The following is a 23,834-nucleotide window of genomic DNA, read 5'->3' on the forward strand; positions in this document are numbered from 1 at the left end:
TCCACCCCCGGTCCTACGCCGGTCCTACGCCCGCCCCCCCGCAGCACCGCCCCCGCTGAGATCCCAGCGCCCGTCCCCAGGGGGCGCTGCCGCCCCGCCGCCCTGGCCCGGCCCGGCGCGCGCCCCCGCCGCCCGCTCCGCGCGTGCGCGCCGCCCAGGTGAGGAGGCGGCTGCCCGCGCTGGGGCGGGGCGGGGCGGGGCCGGGGGCGGGGCCCGACCGGGGGCGGGGCCCGACCGGGGGCGGGGCCTGACGGGGGCGGGGCCAGGGAGGGCGGGGCGGGGCGGGGCCGGGGCCAGACCCAGGCCAGAGGCGGGACCAGCCGCCGCCGTCTCCGTCTCGGTGTCCTGTGCCCCGGGGCTCCGGGCAGCCGCCGCGGGAGAAGCGGAAGCTGCGGGTCGGCCGCGCCGGCCCAGAGCGCGCCGAGAAGCAGCGGGGCGGCCTCCGTCCGGCCCAGAGCCTCCCTCGGGAAGGCGCCCCCTCCCCCGCCGCCCCGCGGCCCCGCCCCGGCCCCGCCCGAGCTCGCCCCGCGCCCCCCGCCGGCCCCCGCGGCCCGAGCGCGCCCACCTGAGCCCCCCGCGCCCACCTGAGCCCGTGCGCCGGCGCCATGGCGGAGCAGGAGAGCCTGGAGTTCGGCAAGGCGGACTTCGTCCTGATGGACACGGTCTCCATGCCCGAGTTCATGGCCAACCTTCGGCTCAGGTGAGGGTGGAGCGTCCGTGCGCTCCGGGGGAGCCCGCGCCTTCCCGAGAGGGGGCGCCTCTGCGGTGCCGGGGGCGGGGCTGGGGTGCCCGGGGCGCGCCAGCTCCGGGATGGAGTGCAGCCGGGCGGGGGCGTCGGGGGCCGGCGAGCCCGGGGGTCGCGCCGTCCCGAGGGGGTCGCCCCGGGGTGCTCCGCCGGGGGGGGGGGAGGGGCGCGCGAGCCCGGGCGGTGCGCCCTCGGGAGGCGCGGGTCCCGGGTGCTGTCCGGGCGCGGGGGGAGGGCCGGCTCGCTCGCCGCCCCAGGTAAGTGGTGTGGGCGGGCCGGGTGACCTCATGGAAACAAAAGTAAAGCAAAATGCAAACTTCAGGGAGAGTTGTGGCGGCCTTGAAGGCCTTGGGAAGACGGGGGCATTGTTTGGAGGGGGACTCGGGTCGCATCCCGGATTCACACTTGGTTTTCTATTTATCCTTCCTTCCCCCGCCCCCCTCCCCCCCCCCCCCTTGGCTTGCTTCCATCCTGTCATTCAGGATGCAGTGGAGTAGTGATCCCTGAGCTGTCTATTCCGGGACGCTGGCTATTTTTTAGTTACTCTCTAAACGTAATTAGACACGTTTCCAGACATCGAAGAGACTGCTCTGCTTGCCAGTGCCAAGATAAACTGTCTGAATTTGACAAGGCATTCATGGTTTCAAGTTTTTTTCAGGGAGTTATGGATGGAGCCCTTGTGTTACCGACATCCTTGAGAATGTAGTCACAACTCAACGCCCCAAAATGGGCTTCTAAGACGAATTTATTTTAGAAACTCTCCTACATGGGATTATTTCACTCCTGATAGAGTAATATGTAAACAAAACTTTAAAGTAGCTTTGATTTTTTTTTTTTTTTTATTAAACATTACAGTAAATGGAGTTTCAAAATAACCGAGATTGGGGGTGGGGAGTGTTTCCTGGAAGTTCTAGCCCCGTTTCTTGTAAGGTTTATGGCTAAATATTACTCCATAAGCTCATAAAATGAAAACCATGATCTAGGTTTGGGTGCTTAACTAACTCCGCTTCTCAGTATTAATTACCCCTGCTCATTTTAACTTAAGAATTTAGAGAAGTTTTTTAATCTTTGGAATCACAAACCCTATGGTGTCATCTTCCGCTTTTCTCCAGGCTCCACTGCGTCCCAGAGTATGGAGCAGGGGCACAGATTTGGGTTCTACACCTGCCTACTACAAGCTGAGCCAGCCTATGTGTCTTTGTTTCCTAATTTGGAAAACAGTGAATTTAAGTGCTGAAATATCTTGAAGATCAGGTTCCCTCCTTTTACATATTACTGGTTTCAGTCTCTTAAGTGTGAGGTTTGAATCTTAAGAAACATTATTATAGTGAACCTAATTTATCCTTGCAATTTAGTTCTACACTGAGCAAGGTACTTTGGAGGTGAGAAGGTCCGAACAACTCTAAGATGTATCCTTATCTCACAAAGAGGTGACAATGTCAATAAAGACAGGGAGAAACATGGAAATTCCTACTGGTTTAAATAATACGTCGAGAAAACAATAGAAGAGTTAGGCTTTATAGAGCTTACATGATTCTTTGCCAAGAAACTGTACAAACTAATTGTTCTGGAGTTCAGAAGAGGGAGAGGTGCTTTAGGCTGGCTCAAAAACACAACACAGAGGAGGAGAGAAGTTCAGATGAGTTGCAAAGGATGGGTAGGATTCGTCTAGATGGAGAACATTCCAAGTGGATGCAGTGGCGTGAGCAGAGGAGTGGAGGCATGAAAGCTGGTTCTGTTTGGGTGGTAGTGAATATACTAAGTTGTCTGGAGGGGAAGGAGTTGGTGTTGGGGAGTTGTGGGAGGAATCACCAGCTCATTAGCACGACCCTTGGCTAATGCCCAGGTTTCTAGGGCTGCCTTCACGCTCAATCACCAAGTCAGTCAAGATCTTGGCTGTTCATACACGTGCACGTATCTGTATATGTCTCATCTCTGTGTATACTTGACGACTCTGAGAATTGGCTGCGATTCTCAAGGTACAGGTTCAGTGATTGTTCGTGGTTTACTTATAAGTTGGGAGTAATTGGTTTCTGGTAGCCATAAACACAGTCTCAGCAGTACCCTTGACCTCCTCTTCAGTTGTAAATCCTGATTACCCAGGTAGAATGCAGTTCTTTCTCTGATAGTTTGGATTTCATATCGCTCTGATATCCCTCCAGACTATTTTAGTGTTTAGCTGTACGAGCTTCTGGGCTTATGCTGTTGGGACCCTTGAAACATTTGTTTCACTTTGCAAAAGATGACTTGAACACTGCAGGTCCAAGTGCTCTTATGTGATGTTGAAGTGTTTTCATCTCCCAGAACATGGGTGGTTGGGCCATACCCGGTGTGATTTGTGGTTATATATTGAGTGTTTCATCTTTCGTTGAATGTGTGTGGATGAGCCCAATCATCCGTACCTTCCCCAGGCTGTGGCTCTTTCTTTCACTCCTGTCAGGAAGGTCCTGTTCTCTGCTCTCCCTCGCTCTTCTGCAAGGCCCTCATCATTTGTGGTTGGTGACATAGTTAGGACTCAAGATAGCACCCATTTCAGGGGTCTGTGTCCTCCAGACTCGATTATAAGTTTCCAGATAGCATCACCAGCATGATGCTGGGTACATAATACATTTCTTTGTGACAACATTTTTTTTGCAGTGAGAAGAAAAAGAGAGGAAAACCGTTACTTTAAAGCTTTTATGACACTGTTCATTTAGAATTATCTTTTTATTTTGCTACTATGCTGGCCTTCTTTTCCCATCTTGAAGCTAAAACTTGATATTTAGACATTTGCTACAATCAATGTAACTTTCCACATGCTGTTATTATTTTCAAAAATTGATGTAAGTATGTGTCTGTACATAAGGCAAGATTTAAGGAATGATGGGTAAGGCAAGATTTAAGGAATGATGTGGACTGGTGTGAGTTAGTATATCTGCATAGAAGTTTCAATTTATATTTCTTACCCTTATATGAAAAGCTGCTAGTATTTTGAAGGCTACTTTCTTTCTCTCCTAGGAGCTCCTTGCTAGGGGAGATCCATTCCGTTTATTTCTTCTTCCTTTTTTGTGGAGGTGCTGGTGGTTTTGGTGGTGGTGGTCAGCTCCTCATGGCATTTTTCAAGAATCTGTGCCCAGGAGTGAGATTCCTGCACAGTCACCTCCTGCCTTCATGGTCAGGCCTGGTTCCTGCCAGCAAACCCTAATGACCACTTGCAGCACTGGCCACAGTATCCTCACCATATTCTTCTTTCTTTGCAGCCACTTCCTTTTGGGACCTGGAACCTTTTGGTTGGTTCCTTTTCTCTTTGCTGGGTCATTCCTGTACTTGAGTTCTTCCAGGATTAGCAGCAGCTTTGCACCCTCTCCCTTCATAGAACAACTGCTTCTCATTGTGCTTCTCATTCCCACTTAGCCAAGTGTGTAAAAGGGAGAAAGCAGACTGCTGTTCAGGGTGGGCTTAGGCTGAGGACAGCATCCCAGAGAGCTGTACTTCTAATTTCTTAAGACAATGAAATACACTGTAGGCTTCCAGGGGTCAATTTCCTAACTTTGTTGGCAATGGTTCCTGTTTTGAGAATATAGCATCTGCTCAGCCTGGTATCTTGGCTCCTTGGAAATTTAATTTTTCCTCCATTCTCTCTTTACTGGTTTTTCTCTTCCATGAAAGCAGTCATTTGAAACACTGCTTGCCAAAGTTACAGGCAACTTCTTTTAACCTAACAGTGTGTCTTTTACACCTTTGCCTTGGTCAGGGCTTCTCAGCTGCAGCACTATTGATGTTTGGGCTTAGATATTATTTTGAGGGGGCTGTCCTGTGAATTGTAGGATGTTTAGGACTTCACTAAGCAGTCAGATGTTTCCCCTACCCTGGGCTCTACACACCAGATGCCAGTAGCACTACTTCCCTCACATTTATGACAACTGAAAATGCTTCTGGATATTCCCAAACGTCCCCTCGGGGAGGGGGACAGCATTGTCCCAGTAGAGAACCACTAACCTAGGTTGTTTTCACTCTCCCATTTTACTTGAAATGTCTTCCTCCTCCTTGTATCCCTGCTCATGTCCTCTGCCTGTCATCCTTACTCATCCTTTGAGACCAGTTCTGAGCAACCTTTCCCAGTCTTCCGAGTCAGGGTTCATTCTGCTCTCAGCTGTGCTCCCAGCACACATGGACACTTGGACCTAACCATTAGAAAGAATGGTATCAGGTTACGTAGTTGTTACCTGCATGCCTGCCTTCCCACCAAATAGTGAGCTCCTCAGACACAGCATGATCCAGAGGTGAATCTGGGTTTTGTGGGCCAGAAAACTCATGGCAGTTGGAGAGGGAGGACGATGTTTAAGGAAAAGAGTATAAATTGTGAATGCCAAAATAGAAATAGGGCTTTGGAAGGGGACAGTGCAAGTGGGTGGCAGTGAAGCAAACCCATCACTGGTCCCATTGTGTTTCCTGTCATGCTGGGCACCTGTGTGTTCAATATATTTCTACATGAGTTCATTAAGCTGTCCAATGTTGATTGATTTTTCTTCAACCAGTGGAATTCTTAACTTAAGCATATGACTGTAGGCTCTCAAAATATTGTAGTTATTTTAATACAGCTTAACTATGTGGGGACAGGAGGAGTGAGTTGTAGAATTACATACCCATGCAGGTAGGTATACACCCACATAAACACATACACACATATCCTCACCACACAGCCTCTGTACTCTTTCTCTGTGGCTGCTTGGTCATTTGGAAAATTTGGTGAGACAAAGATTCCTCTTTCTTTCTTGCTTGGGGCAAAACCTTTGGTACTCTGGGTGGTCTTAAAGCAAGTGTAAATCTGCAGTTGGTTCCGAGTTCTAGTTAGAAGTAGTGTAGTTAGAATTATAGAAGAGGTGAATGGCACGCTAAATCTTTTTGGCTTCCATGTGAAATTCTTTGGCAGCCACTTTTAGAGGCCTTCGGAAAAGGACAGTTTGCTCTTTGCCTGTTTTGCACATTGGCTTCATATTGGGACAGAAATGAGAATTTGGGTTTTGGAGCAGCCATTTGGAGTGAATCACCCTGCCGTCTTGTTTCCTTTCCTACTCTGTGACAGATTTCCAAGACTATTTTTATTCAGGGTCATTTGTCGACCCTGGAGACTCTGCTGAATTTAGCTCCCAAGTAGAGCCAGATGTGGGTGGAATTAAGCCCTCAGAAAGCTGCTACTGGTGTGATTTGTTGCAGTTTCTGAAGGGCTCTATCTACTTCTTCATGAAAGAGATAAGCTTTGACTTTTTGCTTGATGTGGAGACTAAAGATGGTGAATCTGGAGTAGATAGTAGAAATGTGTGTGATTAATGGTCCACATGTAAGTTGTCTCCACTGGGAATTATCCAGGTGTTAGTTGATAACACATAAGTCTGAGTCAGCTCAGCAAAAAGGACCCTATCTCAAGGACTGACCCCATTTTATGATAGTTCTCTGTCATCCATTGCTGGGTTGGTGTTGAAACTGGATCGATCATTGCCCAGCCACCACTGGGTCGATCTGGTGGGGAACTTTTCTTTCAACCATAGCTCTAGCCCCATTGGGTAGGTCACCTGTTGATGAACCTGACATGGCTTCTAAGAATGTCAGCTGTGTTCATACCTAGGTTCAAGGTATTTAAAAATTTAAAAATATACATTCTAAGCCTCTCTTTGTTGAATTCCTTGGTCAAGATGAGAGTTTTATTTCCTGTGGGAAGCAGGCTCCTTTTGGTTCAACTGCTATATAGTTTCTGATTAGATCTCTTAATAGAACAGTGTTACCCAAACTTCAGTTTTTGACATTAGTGGGAAGAAGAACTGGGAAGGCATTGCTTGTTCAGGACACAGGGCACAGTGGAAAGAAACACATGAGACCCAACCGACCAAGTTCAAATCCTAGCTTCACTTTAACTCTTTAGCATTATGATTTAGGGTTAAATTAACACTCCTAAGTTTAAGTTTTTTTATGTGTAAGATGATTGCTTTTTAGGGTTATTAGGATGAAATCATGCTATATGTTGAAAGTGTCTGATCAGTGCTGGGTGCACAGTTCCCTCTGTACTAATGTTGTCTTCCTGAATCCTTCCCACATGGCCTCACCTCTTTGTCCTGACCTCATAACCCATCCAGAGCTAGCTATTTTCACCTCTTCCATCCTAAGACAAATTCATTTTCTTGGGTTTTATTTGGGAAGCAAAGATGAAACATTCTAGATGGGATTTTGGTTACCTAGTGGAGAGGGCAAGAGCACTGAAGATAAACAATCTGGACCTTAATCCTGTCTCTGTCCACTTACTACCAACCATGTGGCCTTGGACAAGCTACTTAGCCTCCCTGAGTGACCATTGCTTCATCTGTAAAGCTGATGTTATTGTAAAGTTTGTATTATAGCACCTGTAAAGCACTCAACATGGTACCCAACTCCAGTGTTGTGACTCCAGTCTTTGGGAAGACTGAAGCAGAGTAGATTCTCTCTGTAAGTAGTTCTCTGTCTCTCTCCTCTTGATCCCCTCTCGACCCTAGCCCGTGGACCAAGTGCCCTTACCATTCCCAGTTTCCTCCAGAACTGTCACTCTAAATGTACCCATAATTCTCCCTCCAGGTGTACCACCATTTAATTTCCAAAAGTTGTTTTAGACTCTTTAGAAGAGGAAACTAGCTCTTCATATTACTCATAAATATTCAAAAATATTTTATTCTTCATGTTTACCGTTCTCTGCTTTCCCAAAGGTTGGCGACATTGGTGCCTGAAATCCCCAGGCGCTATAGATGAGTGATGAACTTTAAGTAGAGTCTTTAAAAAAAAAAAAAAAGAAATCTAGGGGCTCCTGGGTGACTCAGTTAGTTAAGCATTTGCCTTTGGCTCAGGTCGTGATCACATCAGGTGCCCTGCTCAGTGGGGAGCCTGCTTCTCCCTCTGCCTCTTCCTCTGTGATCTCTCTGGCTGTCACTCTCTCTCAAATAAATAAATACAATCTTAATAAATAAAAGCATAAAAAAATAAAATCTGTAACTCATTTCCTTAATTATAGACTCTGTGTGTATGTATATATTTTAAGTTTTTCTATTGTAATTTCAGCCAGTTAACATACAGTATGATATTAGTTTCAGGTGTACAATATGGTGATTCGACACTTCCATACAACTCCTGGTGTTCATCACAACCTGTGCCCTCCTTAATCCCCATCACCTAATTCCCCCATCTCCTTCTCCCCTCCCTTCTGGTCACCATTAGTTCTCTGTAATTAAGAGTCTGTTTCTTTATTTGTCTCTCTCTTATTTTTTCCCCTTGGTTTTGTTTCTTAAATTCCACGTATGAGTGAAATCATATGGTATTTTGTCCTTCTCTGACTTATTTCACATAGCATTATAGACCTTATATATTTTTTATCTAACCCCCTAGCTTTAAAGCTAGCAGCTACTTGAATTCTTGCTGTGTGCTTATCACTGTAGTGGGTACTTTGGTGGGGTTTACTTTTTAAAAGTCACTCTGGGGGAGAGCTGATGCAACAGTAAAAGATACCTTAATAATTGGGTCAACATAAAGTAGGATATAATTGAGCCAAAAATGGAGAGTGCAAACAATCAGTTGTTTTAAGAGCTTCCTAGAGAGAAAGAATCAACAGACTATATTTTTTAAAAAGAGAATACTGGTGACAGTATAATTAAGAGCTCATGTGTATGTACCAGAGCTCCGAGGGAATTGAGAAAGTGAGAAAATGGGATTGGGAGGGAGGACCTGCTCTGTGGAAGGGGTACAACTCTGGGGTAGAACTCAAGCTGGCCCTTGTTGGAAGTAGAGGAATGGCCTCTTTCTTACTGGGAAACAACCTTTGCCTGGGCCTTGATGCCTGATGGCCTACACTGTGCCAGCCACCTTTTCTTCTCTTTTGCCACTGACTCTTGGCATGAGTGGGCAGGCCCTGCTACTAGCCAGCTTCCATCGCTCAGAATATTTACCCCCACATCACCTGCACATTTTGCATTCCTGTCTTATGCTGCCCCCAAATTCTCCCAACTGGAGATTGAGTTAGGTTGGTATGAATTCTCTCACATTGGTGTCAATTTGCTTGATCCTTTCTCATGCCTAGTTGAGATGAGTTAGGAGGAACTGAAAATTTCATTTCTGAGAAATAATTTTGCAGCACATAACTGTTCAGGGCTACGGCAGACCTGAGATGGAGAAATGAATTTGGTGGGGTGGGGGAGGGAGGGATGGACAGGATACAGCGTGAGCTCAGTTCATTCTTGGGAGGCAGGCTCTGGGGCAGGGAGAGTGCCTGGGAAAAATTTTGCTCAATTAAAAAATTTATCTGTGGCTCATCTTTGGGCCTAGGGGAGGAAATGATTTTTTTTTCCCTTTATCTTATGTCTAATTACAGAGCTTCCAAGACTCAGCACCGAGACTGCATGGTCAATACTATGGTCATTCCACTGTGGGTTAGAGACGTTCATGAGCCAGCCTGTAACCTAATCATGGCCATTTTGGTGAAATAGAATGGTTTACTTAGGTAGAAAGTAGACCATTTTAAAGTAAAGGGCTCTGATAAGTGACTTCAGAGAAGTGATTTGAGAAGCATCATCTGGTTCCTCCTTTACCCACCTTCCAGTCTCCTCATTGTCTAGCCTCACCCCTGAAAATATCCCAGTTGCTATTCCTGGCACAGCTGTCCTTGTGGGACTGATCATTGTTACATCTGAACAAGACCTTCTTCATTTCCCCTATATTTCTGCTCCTTGGTGCAAGGTATAGAAGTGAGATTTCACCTTAATGAGGTTAACTCTAGTAAAGCTATTTTGCTTTAATAAAATGGTTATTTACTCCTTGCTGAACATAGCTTTATACAAAAAAGACACAGGCCAATTCATAGTTTAAAAACAACAAAACCAAACTTCTGGAATAGATGGAAAAATATATCAAGGAACAAACACAAATTTGCCATCACTCCTCTCCTCAATATGTCTCCCACAGCAGTATTACTAAGACCTGATATTTGCAGGGGGGGAATTCCACTTACATACACAAGGGTCATATAAGCGCTAGAAGCAAATGAATTAGTCAAAAAATGGCTTCATCTAAAACAATGAAGCAAACACCAAGAGAAACTCAAACAGTTTTTTTCCCTCTGACGACAAAGTCAGCTTTGAGTGACTTGTACAATAGAAGATCATCCGTAGCGGGGTCAGGGTGATCACAAATGACTCTATCTCAAACCGCTGCTTTGTGTTCAATATAAAGTCAAGAAAAATTTTACAGTCAATTAAAAAAAAGGCAAACTATTAAATAAATACCTTACATTTATTTTGGATAACCCTAAAATTGGTCATGTTTTAGTTTGGGCTTTTATGGACATCTAGGTCATTTTAAATTTATTATAAGAATAGTCCTTGATAATGAGGTTGAGTTACCCTGGTTCTGCCATCCTAGTCTATGTTCCTTACGATTAAGAAACCCGTACCAACACCCCTCCCCCCAAAAAAACCCACCCTCAAAATAACAGATTTGTAGAGTAAATGTCATTAAGTACAATTACAAGGAGGTTCTCACTGCATTCAAACTGTCATATTTGTGCTCTGCTTCTAGTCTCCAAGTTCTGAGGGCAAGGACCTTATTATCTTAAGGAAGATAAAGTCTTGTCTCTGAAGGCTTATTGCCAGACATTAAGGGCGAAGTGTTTTCCCCTCTAAAAATGAATGAATAAATGAATGCATAATATTTCTACATCTTTGATTCCTGCCTGAACTATGTATTTATTGTATTTTATATAATTATAAAATCTGATTTTTTCTATTGTGACTCTAGTCTTTGGAAAGATGGGAAAGTGAAACTGTCATTACTCTTGGGGGGAAAAAAAACCACTAAAATATATATAAGTTTTTGCGAAGTGGTAGACATCCTCTTTTCTTTTAGAAGACTTCTAGCACTCAGACATATGAGTACTATATATGTATGATATCATCTTACATGATACAAGCATCATGTAAAAGGAAAACATACTTCATTGATACTTCGATTTTGAGCTGTATTTTGTTGTTTACCTTAGCAAATTGACTACATTTTTATCAGCATTGGGATGCCTTTTTATAGCTTTGTATCTTTTTTGAATATCTCTAAGGGACATACTTTTATACAGTGGATCCAGTGACTAAGCTTATTTAGATAGGTGCTATTTTTTTTTTTTAATCTGTGTTTTACAGTGTTCCTGACCATGAAGGTGCCTGAGAAGCAGTCTTCCATTCCAGGTGGGGATGGATTAGGACTTCAGGCTACCTGCTCACTTCTGTTTTCAACACAGTAGCTCTACTTCTTGCATATTGGGATTCTAAGGAATTTTTGTTTGGGAGGAAATGGTATCATCATGTTGAAAAACACAGTTTGAAGACCACTTTTCTAGGTGATTGTTTCCAGTTGACTTTAATCCTTACAAACATACCCAATTAGAAATATTTCCAACCTGGAGCACCTGGGTGACTCAATCAGTTAAGTGTCCAACTCTTGATCTCAGCTCAGGTCTTGATCTCAGAGTCATGAGTTCAAGGCCCGAATTGGGTTCCACACTGGGCATGGAGTAAATAAATAAATAAATAAATTCAACCAAAATGATTTAAATGTGGCAGTGCAGTTTAAAATAATGAGTAAAGGGGGTAATTCAGTTATCCAAATTTAAACATGGTGGTATTACTGTACAACCTCTACTTCAGTCTATTTCAGTTCTCTTGGTCACTATAGTTTTAAAATGGGACTGATCCCTATTACAAGGTCATTTCATCAAATGAGATAACAGGTGGGTGGTTGTTCTTAACACATTGAGGGTGCTCAAATGTCAGTGATTTCTCATTTTTGTCTCCTTATGTGGAATATTAAGAACATAATTTTTTTCTTCAGTGACTTAGATCATTGTGATTACAGTTATGAACAATTGTCATCATGCCCTTGGGATTTACTGAGATACATGTAATGTTTTGCACCACACCAAATTGATCTAAACAATTCAACTTTTTAGCATATGTGAGTTAAGTTTCTATCATTTCTTTCAGTGAATTCTCTCCCTATGAATTCTCTTTTCCCTTTTAATTTATATCTAATCCTCTCCAGGATGCACTTGTAGAATGGCATCTAGAGAAGGAGTTAATGTGTTCTGATGAAGACTAAGGTTTGCACTGGGTGTATCAATTGCAGGGCATGTGTTTGAAGGCCTTTGTTTTTTATCTGCTCTTCTCTGCTCAGATTTTTTTTTTTCATGTCTTTGATGTGTTTGGCTGGAAAGGCAGGTAGACCCAGGCTGAGTTCTGAGTAGGTAAGGTGCTACTCTGAAATGTATTGTTGCTGTTGGTATTTGAATTATTTGTGTGGTTGAACAAACCAAAATATGATGAGTGGATTTTTTTCCATACCATGTGGTCTTCATGATTGCTTATTGATTTGTGAGAGGCAGCTGCTTTTGGCAGAATTTGTTACTCTGCATCCCTGCTTCTTAGGTTCCTATTTTACTGAAACCTTTACAGAGAAGGAACCTCTCTTTTAACTTCTTGATTTATTCTAGGCTGATGGTTCCCAAATTTAGCTTGTATGAGAATTACCCAGCTTTTAAAACACCCACTTTCTGGAGATTTTGATGTATTAAGCCTCATAAATGCACAGCTGATTCTCTTGCCTAGCCAGCCTAGGAACTGCTCTCCGAGGCAACTGTTTTTTTTTTTCACTCTACAGCTGTGTTCTATTGGAACTAAATGGGCCGTGACTGTAATGTGAGCTGACTGGTATAGTAACAAATATATCCAAACAATCAATGGTCTTAGATCTGTTATGATTATTAAATTATTTAATTTATTTGATAGTCCTTCTTTATTCTTCATCCTGACAACACGTTCTGCTCTTTCAACCCTATAGTTATGGTTGTCCATTGTTAGCATACAATATATTATTTTTTCTTTCTGTCACCAGATTTTCCATACAAAAAAAGTATAATCATGACATCCTTGTTAAAACCTTGATATATTTCCTTATAATATATATGTATTTTAAAGATTTTATTTATCTTTTTTTAAAGAATTTATTTATTTATTTATTTATTTATTTATTTATTTATTTATTTATTTATTTATGAGAGACACGGGGTGGGCGGTGGGCAGAGACATAGGTAGAGGGAGAAGCAGGCTCCATGCAGGGAGCCCGATGTGGGACTTGATCCTGGAACTCCAGGATCATGCCCTGGGCTGTAGGGAGGCACTCAACCGCTAAGCCACCCAGGCATCCCAAGATTTTATTTATCTATTCACAAGAGACATAGAGGGAGGCAGAGACATAGGCAGAGGGAGAAGCAGGCTCCCCATGGGCAGCGCGATGTCCTTATAATATTTTGAACATAATATAAATTTATATATTTTAAATTTTAGATTCTTCATGCTTATGCAAGACATAACTTTGTAAAGTTTTCTCATATAACATAGTATCTTTAGCATTTTCCCATGTTATTAAACTGTCCTTGAAAGTATAACAGCAACCATGGCTTTGTCATTCTTTTCTGGGGGTGCAGGGGAGACCCCAACAGTCATGTTTCTTCTCCCACAGAGCTGATAAACCAGCAGGGAAGACATAAAAAATTGGTAAGCAACAAAAGAATAATAGTAATAAGTGCTGTGAGGAGCAAGAGCAAGGTTCCCTCATCAGGGAAATGGCAGTGGCATCTGTGTAGGGTGTGTGGTGCCACAGACAAGGTGTTTTATGAGGAAATAGGCTTTAACAGAGATCAGAAAGATGAAGACCCTCTTGGGGGAGTGGGGGAGGGCAGGTGTGGAGTGGTGGAATGAGATAGGGCAGTACAAGCCAGGCAGAATGATTTCAGGACAGAGGAAGATATTGACAGACCAGATGGTTACTTGGTATATTTCAAACACTGAAGGGCATCCAATGTGGCTGAAGTCTCCAGACAGAGTGGGGACAGGCAATGATAGAGTATTGTCCAGGAGCACACTTTGCAAAGGGTCTTGGGAAGTGAAGGATTTAGACTTTGGGTACATTTGGAAACTACTGAAGGGCTTTACACATCTTGCAATCACTTCAGGGTGATAGCATATTTTTAAGTATCTGGGCTGCTTCAGTTTAGCAGCCAGAATTCCCTGGGCCTGGTAGCTGTTCTGAATGTTTTTTGTCAAGTTGGGGAATAGAGTGCAGAGTTGGCAATTGCTTTCTATACTCTTCTTTCAGCAATTGTAAACACAAATACAGTCCTCTTCTGATCTATAGTCTGACAAAGCTGTGTCTTGGAGTGGGCATCCCAAGAGCAGAGCTTTTTTTTTTTTAAGATTTTATTTCTTTATTTGAGAAAGAGTCCTCATGAGTGAGCATGGGTGGCAGGGGAGGTGCAGCAGAAGGAGAGGGAATAGATTCCTTACTCTTGGGCAGCCTGACACCGGGCTCAATCCCAGGACCCTGAGATCATGACCTAAGACCAGGCAGATGCTTACCAGACTGAGCCACCCAGGTGCTCCAAGAGCAGAGCTTTTGAAATAATCTTGATAATGACTACTAGGCTAAAACTGATTTTCAGGGACTTTATCTTCCTGCTTCAAGCAGAAGAAGAATTCTGAGCCATGAAGTCTCAGAGTCATGCAATTTTAATGCCAGAAGGGAAACCTTGAGGTTATCTCATTGATGTAAAGATACATGGAGTTAGGAACACAGAAAGTATGTGATTTATCCATGACTCTTCCTTAGTCAAGTGGTAGTTACCACTGGAGCAAAAATCTCCTGTATCCTACCTCTGTATTCTTTTCCTTTCTTCTTAACTCTGTTGTTTTGGAATCAAGTAGCAGTTCTTTAACTTCCTTTATGATTGCTCACTTAAAACATACTTGCTTGAAATGATCTGAGCAGGTTGAAACAATGGAAAGCTAACAATGTAAATAATGAGTCTATAGTGCTACTGAAGGGCAACAATATAAATACAAAATAACATTGAAAGAGAGCCAAAGATTAGGGGTATATTTTGCTATGCATCTACATTGACCTGGAAGTATAGACTTAGAATTTTCTGGCTCAGTCCTGCCTCTCCAGGAGGGGTGAGGAGCTCCCACACCACCCTGTAGAATGCTGTTGGCCCCAACTAAAAGAAAATCTGAACAAACCTGCTTAAACAAAAAGGAAACTTACTATCGCACACAACCAGAAATGATAAGAGAGGCTCTGGCTCCACTGGTCTGATTATCTCAGCCCTGCCTTTCTTTTTGTGCTGGTTTTGTCCAAAGGCTGGCAGCTGATAGTTGCAGCAGTTCTAAGCATCCCACCCAGATGTAGTAACTTCTGGAAGGAGAGAGAACCATCTGCTTGTCTTGTGCCTCTCTCTTAGGAAGCCTCTAGAAGAATTCCTCACATTTCCTTGTTCAGCGTTTGCTCACATGCAAATTTTAAACCCATCACTGGTTCAGAGGAATGTGGTTATCATGATTGATTTCAAATATCAAGAGCTGAGGATAGAGTTCGCTTTTCCCAAAGCCCATGACTATGTGGAAGGGAGTAAGATACCTGAGCAAAACTGGATTCTTTATTCTTTCCCAGGGTGGAATGAATTTTAGAGACAGAGTAGGATATTGGAGAGGTGACCAAGAATGCCTACTATATATACTTTCACAAACTGTGTGGACAGAATGGTATTCATTCAGCAAAGAATGTTCAGTGTGATGGGGGCACTTGAAACTATCATGGGAGAACGACTGAAGGAACCATACCTAAGACTTGATAACTCTAGTGGGTTTGCCAGTAGCACTGAGCAGTTCTCCGGTGTGCAGTGGACACCAGCAGCATGTCTTACACATTTAATGTTCACAATTCTGGTATTATCTGCATGGGAATAGTGTCAGATCCCATAGGTGACAGGCGCAATCCCACAGACTGCCTCCTATTTCAGACACCAATCCCAAGTCCACGGTGTCACCTGTATTTCTGACCCATCAACTATAAATAAGAGGTTCCTGTGACCCCTTCCTAAGGGTTCAGGGGATTTGCTCAAGTGGCTCACGGAACTCAGAGAAACATTTGCTTATAATTGCCAGTTCAGAATAAAGAGTATGATAAGGTATACAGATGAACAGCTAGATGAAGAGATACATAGGCTAGAGTCTGGAAGCATGCCAAGCATAGGAGCTTCTGTCCATCCACACTATGGAATATTATAGATGACACAAAGAAAATGACTGTAAATGTATTGGCCAGAAAGTATGCCATGATATATTATATATTTAATGAATAAGTCATATAGCCCCTATCCCTTTTTAAATAAAGAGGTAAGTGGCATTCCTTCTTACATTAAAACAAAAAGAAGCAAGATGGGCAGGGGGCTTCTTGCTATAGCAGAAAGCAAGGAAGTCCTCCAAGCTTGATGGAAAATGTAAGAAAGATACAGAAACCAGTGTGAAGGAACTCCCCTTGTCTACATCTGGGTTGGTTTGAGCACCAAACTGAAATAGGAAACCAGGAGTCCATGCTTACATAAACCAATGTTAATAACTTGAATTTTGATGAGGAATATTTACATAGTATCTTTCTACAAAATCATCATTAATTAACATCAAAGAAAAAAAAGAATGTTGTTGCATTGAAGCCTGGCAGACAGTGCCTTAATCACTTGAGCAAAAGGAACAGCATCAGTAGTGGGACAAATCAGATCACATACCACATGAATATATGCAGTAAGAACACTGCATCATTTTTGTGACATGCCTGCTGAGGATGCATGACCTGAGTCTGAGCAGAGCACACATCTGGCAGATTCAAATGGAAGGAAGGGCAGTCTACAAAGAAACGAATGTCCAAAAATATCAAGTTAATGAAAATCAAGGGAAGACTGAGGAAATATTTTAGAATGAAGGAGAGTAAAGAGATGTAACTAAAGGCAAGCGTGAGTCTGAACTGGATTCTTCTCTATCATGGACATTATTGAGACGTCCAGTAGAATTTGAATGGGGTTTGAGAATTTGTTGTTAGTAAATATGTCATACTTGGATTTCCCGATTTTGATGATTTTGTTGTGGCTATGTAGGAGTATATCATCATTTGCAGGAAATCATATAAATGGATGGTAGGTATCAAGTCAGCAAATCACTATCAAGTAGTTCAGGAAGACAGACGATACTTGATTTTTTCTTTTCTTTTCTTTTCTTTTCTTTTTTTTTTTTTTTTTGTAAATTTGAGATTGCTTTAGAAAAAAAGAAAGTAACTTCTACCTAGACATCAAATGGGTTCCCAAAGAATGTAGTGAATCTCTGGGTATGTCGATCTATTAAAACAGAAGTTGGAAGTTCACTCACCAAGGTTGTTGTTAAGGGGTTTCATGCACCTGGAAGATTGGTTTACATGGCCTCTGAAGCACTAAAGGGTAGGATTCAGGGTGTCTCTATCCATATTTTATTTTATTATTTTTTTTTTAATTTTTTTTTTTTTTTTTTTATGATAGTCACAGAGAGAGAGAGAGAGGCAGAGACACAGGCAGAGGGAGAAGCAGGTTCCATGCACCGGGAGCCAGACGTGGGATTTGATCCTGGGTCTCCAGGATCGCGCCCTGGGCCAAAGGCAGGCGCTAAACCGCTGCACCACCCAGGGATCCCTCTATCCATATTTTAAAGTAATAGTTGAATTTATTAAATATGTTTATGCCTTCAGTTAATATAGGTCCAAGGAAATTGACGTCTCATACCAATTAACAGATATTATTTAAAACTGTGTGCTAGGGCAGCCCCGGTGGCGCAGCGGTTTAGTGCTGCCTGCAGCCTGGGGTGTGATCCTGGAGACCCAGGATCGAGTCCCACATCGGGCTCCCTGCATGGAGCCTGCTTCTCCCTCCGCCTTTGTCTCTGCCTCTCCCTTCGCTCTCTCTGAATGAATGAATAAATAAATCTTAAAAATAAATAAATAAATAAATAAATAAATAAATAAATAAATAAATAAATAAATAAATAAAACTGTGTGCTAGGGACCATACAGTAAGAACTGTATATAACTTCCTACAAGAAGATCATGGTATAATTGGGTAAAAGGGGCATTGGCATGAAAAAGTATATGACCCCCATAGTGTAGTATAGAATAGATGCCAGGTCATATGTATCAGCATGGTGCAGTTCAGACCAGGAGGGTGTTTCTGTGAGCTTTGGGGACTAAGGAAGGCCTCTCTGAAAGTGTGCGATGTGGCTGAATGTTGGAGCTTGAGTAAGACTGGGGTATGTGTGACATAAGGGCTAAAGGGGAAGAGCTTTTCTTACAGAGATTCTCTGTGAATGGGCATGATGTGTTTAGGGACAGGGAGAAGACGAGTTTGACAGGTTTGGAGGGTTCATATAGGAAAGCTCTTTCAATATAGTATAGTTAGGGAGAGAGGACTAGCTTCCACAAAAGGGAAAATGAGGAGGAAACTGATGATTGCCCAGCTATGAGACATATGGTAATGTGTTAGATGGTTTCTATTTTTTTTTAGATGGTTTCCAATTAATTAAATTCTTTCATTTATCTCTTTTGATCTATTCAGTTCTTTTTTTTTTTTTTTAAGATTTATTTATTCAGAGAGAGAGAGAGAGGCAGAGACACAGGCAGAGGGAGAAGCAGGCTCCATGCAGGGAGCCCGACGCGGGACTCGATCCCAGGTCTCCAGGATCATACCCCGGGCCGCAGGTGGCGCTAAACCACTGCACCACAGGGGCTGCCCAGATCTATTCAGTTCTACAAGATAGGTGTTATGCTCATCATATGGATTTGAACCATGTATTCAGAGAGAGAAAATGACTTTCTTAAAGTCACATTGCTAATTTAAGAGGCACTTTGAATTTGAAACTTGGGCAGGGGCATGACTTCAAAGCCTATACCCTTTCTCCTACCCCTGTTGCTGCGTGCATAGGGAAAGGAGTAGGGGCAATGATAGAGACGAGGGCACTGATTAGGTGTGTTGATATTGAAAACAGTATTGCGAATGGAAAATGCCTCTCACATTGAAATCATGGTGCCCATAAGACCCGTGTGTGAAATGTAGATGATCAAAGAGAGAGCATAAAGAGTGAGTAAAAGGCCAAGGACTGAACCCCAAGGAAATCTGTATCTAAGGGAAAGTCTAAGAGGAACCTGAGGCAGAGCTTCCAGGGAGGTAGGAAGAAGATAACAGAGTGTGATACCACAGAAGTCAAGAGAAGAGGCATTTGGGCAGTAGAGGTGAGCATTCCAGAGGTCAAAGAAGAGGAGTCCAGTAGAGACAGCACTGCAGAGTGCCTTGGAGACTTTAATGAGCATGGTTTCACTTGAGCTGTAGGGGTAGAAAACAACTGTAGTGGGTTGAACAGTGAATGGCAAGGGGGTAAAAAAGTAGAATTGGTGAGCAGTGAAACAGCTTTCAAGAAGTTTGCTCTAAGGGAAGGAGAGAAAGCCACAGCTACAAGAGGTTGTGGATGGATTCCTTCCTTCTTTCCTTTCTTTCTTAGATTTATTTATTTGAGGGAGGGTAAGTGAATGCAAGTGGGGAAAGGGAGAGAGAATCGCAAGCAGACTCCCTGCTGAGTGTAGAGGCCAGTGCAGGGCTTGACCTTATGACCCCGAGATAATGACCTGAGCCCCTCAAAATCAAGAGTCAGATGATGCTTAAGCAACTGTGCCACTCAGGCCACCCTTCTTTCTTTAAGTAGGCTCCATACCCAACATGGGGCTTGAACTCACAACCCAGAGATCAAGAGTCACATGCTCCACCAACTGAGCCAGCCAGGCACCCCTGCTTTTCTGTTATTGTTAAGCCTGTAGGGTTGAGTATGAATAAATGCTGGTGGGAAGTAAGCAAGAGAGAGAGATTTGAGGGAAGAGAGAATCTGATGCAAAGGGTGAGATCCTTGAGGGAATGTGAAGCAAAGCACTGGAATTGGGAGAAGCAGAGGTGAGCAGGATGGGGAGAGGAAGGGAGGCACCCATTCTTGCTGTATAAGTTGTCTCTTACTCTCCCCCACCACCCCCATGCATCAGAAGTCTCTGTGTGCCCATGCATGGTGGCCTCACCGACCAAAACATAGCTGCATGGTCCACGCCATTTCCAAAACAACATCTACATGCACAGTTGGAGTGATGGCAACTCATATTCTGTCTAAAGCTGCTCAATTTAGTGCTGTCTGTATAACACTGTTTGTTCTGAAATGTCTTCCTTAAAAATAGAGAATGAGTAAATAAGTAAGAATGAGTGAAGGAGAATGAATATGCCCTGAAGCAGTGAAAGCTAGTCCTGCAGCCTACCATAGCATGGGGCAGTGAGTGTGAGCCTTGGCTTCATCCAGAGTCTGCCACACTTCTCAGAGCTGATTACGTTTTGCCACATATGTAGTTTACTCTGACACGGCCTCCTTTTTTTGCTTATTTAGCTTTGGTTTTAGAGAACTGTTTTGATCTGTAATAGTTGACAGATTTTGTTTTGTTTTGTTTTGTTTTGTTTTGTTTTGAATGGTTTGAAACAGGCAGAAAAAAAAGTTCTAGACCTGCAGCGTAGAAATAAGAGGAAGGTGGTGTGTTTGATGCTAAAATGCTGTAAGGAGTAAGAGCCCAACTTGGGGAAGATCACAAATTTTCATCATTGATGGGATGGAAAAATAAATTGTGCTATTCATGATAGAATAACTAGAGAACTACAAAAATGAACTGCAGCTACATGCTGGTAGTAATCTTCTTGACCCAGGAATGTAACACAGGTATGTTTGCCTTGATAATTGATTCATCAAGTTATGCACTTAAATTTGTGCACTTTCATGTGTTCACATTAGACTTCAATGAAATATGTTTAAAAAATGATTGAGGAAATAGTATAAAAATCAACAAGCAATTAAGAGTTGATGAAAGTCCTTAGAAATGTGCTTTAAAAAATGATTGAGGAAACAGTATGAAAATCACCAAGCAATTAAGAGTTGTTAGAAGTCCTTTGACCTTACAAAGGCCATCATAAACCTCTTTGCAGCCAATGAGGATCAACCAATAATTCTATTAATGTCAGCCAAAGGTATGTTATGACTCCAGAGGATTTGCAGAGCATGGAGAAGCAATTTCTAAGTATGGAATATATATATTGTATGTGAAGTGACATTCACATGTGTACGTATACACATTTATATATTACACATTGGTGTCCCATAGAGACCATAGTATAGATACTCAGTAGAGCCGGTGGATTCAGCCAGTGCACTCCCCAGTATTACAACTCCCTACCTCCAGTTCCTCTGTTTTGTAGCTGTAGTAACAGCCTTTATTGGCCTTTTCAGCCTTTACACTATGTTTATTACTTCTCTTCAGCTTACTTTCTCATTTCACCTTGAATCTCAGATGCCTTGGAAAATTGCATATTTATGGGATGTTTTAAATCCCAGCTTCTGCTTAACTGGATTAGTTGGTTTGTCCACAGGAAGTGCAAACTAATTCTAACATTAATTTGTCAAATAAAATTAAGTCTGTCACCACTATATACACTCCATGTAATATATCTTGAAGCAAGAATTATTTTTTATTATTTTTAGTTTGCAGTTGGCTTCATCAATTACCTACTTTAGGCCAGAAAGAATTGTACTTGATTTTCTTAGATGTGCAAGCTTCTTCACACTCAGGTTTATTTCAGGTGGAATTTTGTTTTTTTAGAGGAGGATGACTCACTTATGAGGAATTTTGAATAGTTAAGCAAGGGAGAGATCTGTTTTTCAGAGTTTCATAAATTTTCAATTGTCTCCACTTTGCCAGGATCCAATTTTGTGTCTTTATAACCCCTTATGTGTTAGATCTTCAAGATAATTCTGATTAATAAAGTTCCCAGGGGTTACTTAGTGCATATGTTTGAAAGGAACAGAAAAGAAAGTCTCCATGAAGGGAGATTTTATTTTTCTTTAGTTTGGCCTGATTCCAGTATAATTCCAGTTGTTGACATTGCTAGTAAAGAGAGTTCTGGACTCTTTTTTTCTATTTTTAGGCAATTAAGCTAATTTGTGCATATATTTGAAAGCAGTATCTGTCAAAGGCGACTTTTGAACATGGGCCTCAGAATGAGAAAAAAAGTTGGAGAATTCTTAAGTTAAAGACTTGCATACTTTAAGTCACTGCATACTTTAAGTCAATGGAGAGTGAATTTCATAGCTGTGTAAACTTACCACAACTTCATAATGTTGAACTTATTGTTTCAATAATTTATTGGTTAAATTTACTATCTTGCATATATTAATTGATAGAGCATCAGTTCAGTTGTGTAGAAAAAAAAAATTTTTAAAGTAAGCACCATGCTAAGTGAAGCTTGAACTCACAACCCTGAGATCAAGACCTGGGCTGAGATCAAGTGTTGGACACTTAACCAACTGAGTGAGCTACTCAAGTGCCCAGAAAAAAAGAATTCTTGATTTGTTTATACAAGTTGAATTTTTTTTGTGTGTGAGCCAGATTGTTTATTCACTTAAGCATTTAACACGTTTAATTATTTGCCAACTATATGCTGTGTTTTACAGACGCGAAGATGAATAGGATCACATCCATGCCCATATTTAATCCAGATCTAGAGGGAAAGACAGACACAAATGCTCACAGCAGCATGATCCATGCTGTCATAGAGATAAGGATGATGTGCTCTAGGAACTCTGAAGGAGACCCATGGAACTATTTCTGGGTAGGGAGAGGTTAGGGTAAAGAAAGTTTTCTAGAGGAAACATTTGTACTAGAGGATGAGTAGAAAGTTGACAAGTGAGCATGGAGAGAGTAAGTTCAGGAAATCCCATGCTTGCAGGGTTTTTAAATTTTATTATGTGGTGATAGGGAACCCTTGAAGGATTTTAAGTGGGGAAATCAGATATACATTTTAGAAAAATTACTATTAGTACTATGAAGTTATGTATCACATGACCGAAGCTGGAGGTAGAAAGATCAGTCAGGAAATTACTGAAAGGTGAGACTAATGAGGAAGAAAGAAGAGAGGAGGAGGCATGGTTTCCATGTGTCCTGAGAAGGTGGACCTGAGTGGCCTTGGTTTACTCATTTGGTGATCAGTGGAGCAAGAGTGTAGTCTGATTCACTGAGGTAGGAATTTGGAGATGGTGATAAGAGATTTGGAATGTAGGATAGAGAGTAAGGCAGCAGGTAGAGGCTGGGGTTCTTGTGAGTCATCGTACTGGATTGTCTAGAAGCCACATCAAAGCACAGTTCTGAACCTTACAAGAGTGACAGGTACTAGGGGCATAGGTGTCAGTGTGTTCTGAATATGATGATATTTGGTGTTTTTGGAGTACATGAGATTACCCATTGGAGAATGTGTGGAGTGGGAAGAGAAGACAAACACCACCTTTCAGAAAAAGAATTTGGTCCCTCTTAATGAATGTTACTCATGCATGGGTTTTGTTTTGTTTTCCTTCTTAATATGTAAATGATCTCTGTGGAAAACTTAGAAAGTACAAGAGTACATAAGGACAGTGACATTCACCAATAATTCAGTTTCCATTTCCCAAGAAAATCATTGTGAACATTTGGATTATTTCCTTATAAATATTTTCCTACGCATGTATTTTCCACACAATTTAGATACCACTGTATAGACAATTTTGCATCATAGTTTTTCCATTTAACATTAGTTTAAGCATAGTACTATCTTATTAAAATCACAAATAACATTCCATTTAATGTTTCTGTGCAAGGATTATTTCTCCTCTTATCATTTGTGATTATAGTGTTTTCTTAGCATGGCTTCCTACAGGTAGAATAACTTGGTTGAAAGGTATGAACAAAAGTAAAGCTTTATGTTTTATTAAGTGTTTTTCAAGATGGTTGTATTAATATGTACTCCCACTGACAGTTCTAACATTTAAGGGTTTTGTTTTTTTTTTTAAAGATTTTATTTATTTATTCATGAGAGACACAGAAAGAGAGAGAGGCAAAGACACAGGCAGAGGGAGAAGCAGGCTCCATGCAGGGAGCCCGACGTGGGACTCGATCCCGAAACTCCAGGATCATGCCCTGGTCCAAAGGCAGGCGCTGAACCTCTGAGCCACCCAGGGATCCCCACATTTAAGGGTTTTATTGGAGGAAGAGACTGTAAAGGAAGTAGATGGAACAGAAAGTAATGGTGTATGAGAGAGACTTGCAA

The 23,834-nt window shown here is 42.2% G+C and overlaps 1 protein-coding gene across 1 annotated transcript in view; it reads left to right on the top strand.

The window, feature by feature from the left end:
- The first annotated feature begins 336 nt into the window (after window positions 1-336).
- Window positions 337-23,834, top strand: part of MYO1D (myosin ID) — a 326,946-nt gene continuing 303,448 nt past the window's right edge. Inside the window, exon 1 of the mRNA XM_025996152.2 lies at window positions 337-700. Within this exon, the coding sequence (XP_025851937.1) occupies window positions 606-700 (95 nt within the window). The 5' untranslated portion in view covers window positions 337-605. The remainder of the gene's footprint in view (window positions 701-23,834) is intronic.

The sequence above is a fragment of the Vulpes vulpes genome, chromosome 2, assembly GCF_048418805.1.
Source record: "Vulpes vulpes isolate BD-2025 chromosome 2, VulVul3, whole genome shotgun sequence".
In the NCBI taxonomy this organism is placed as follows: domain Eukaryota; kingdom Metazoa; phylum Chordata; class Mammalia; order Carnivora; family Canidae; genus Vulpes; species Vulpes vulpes.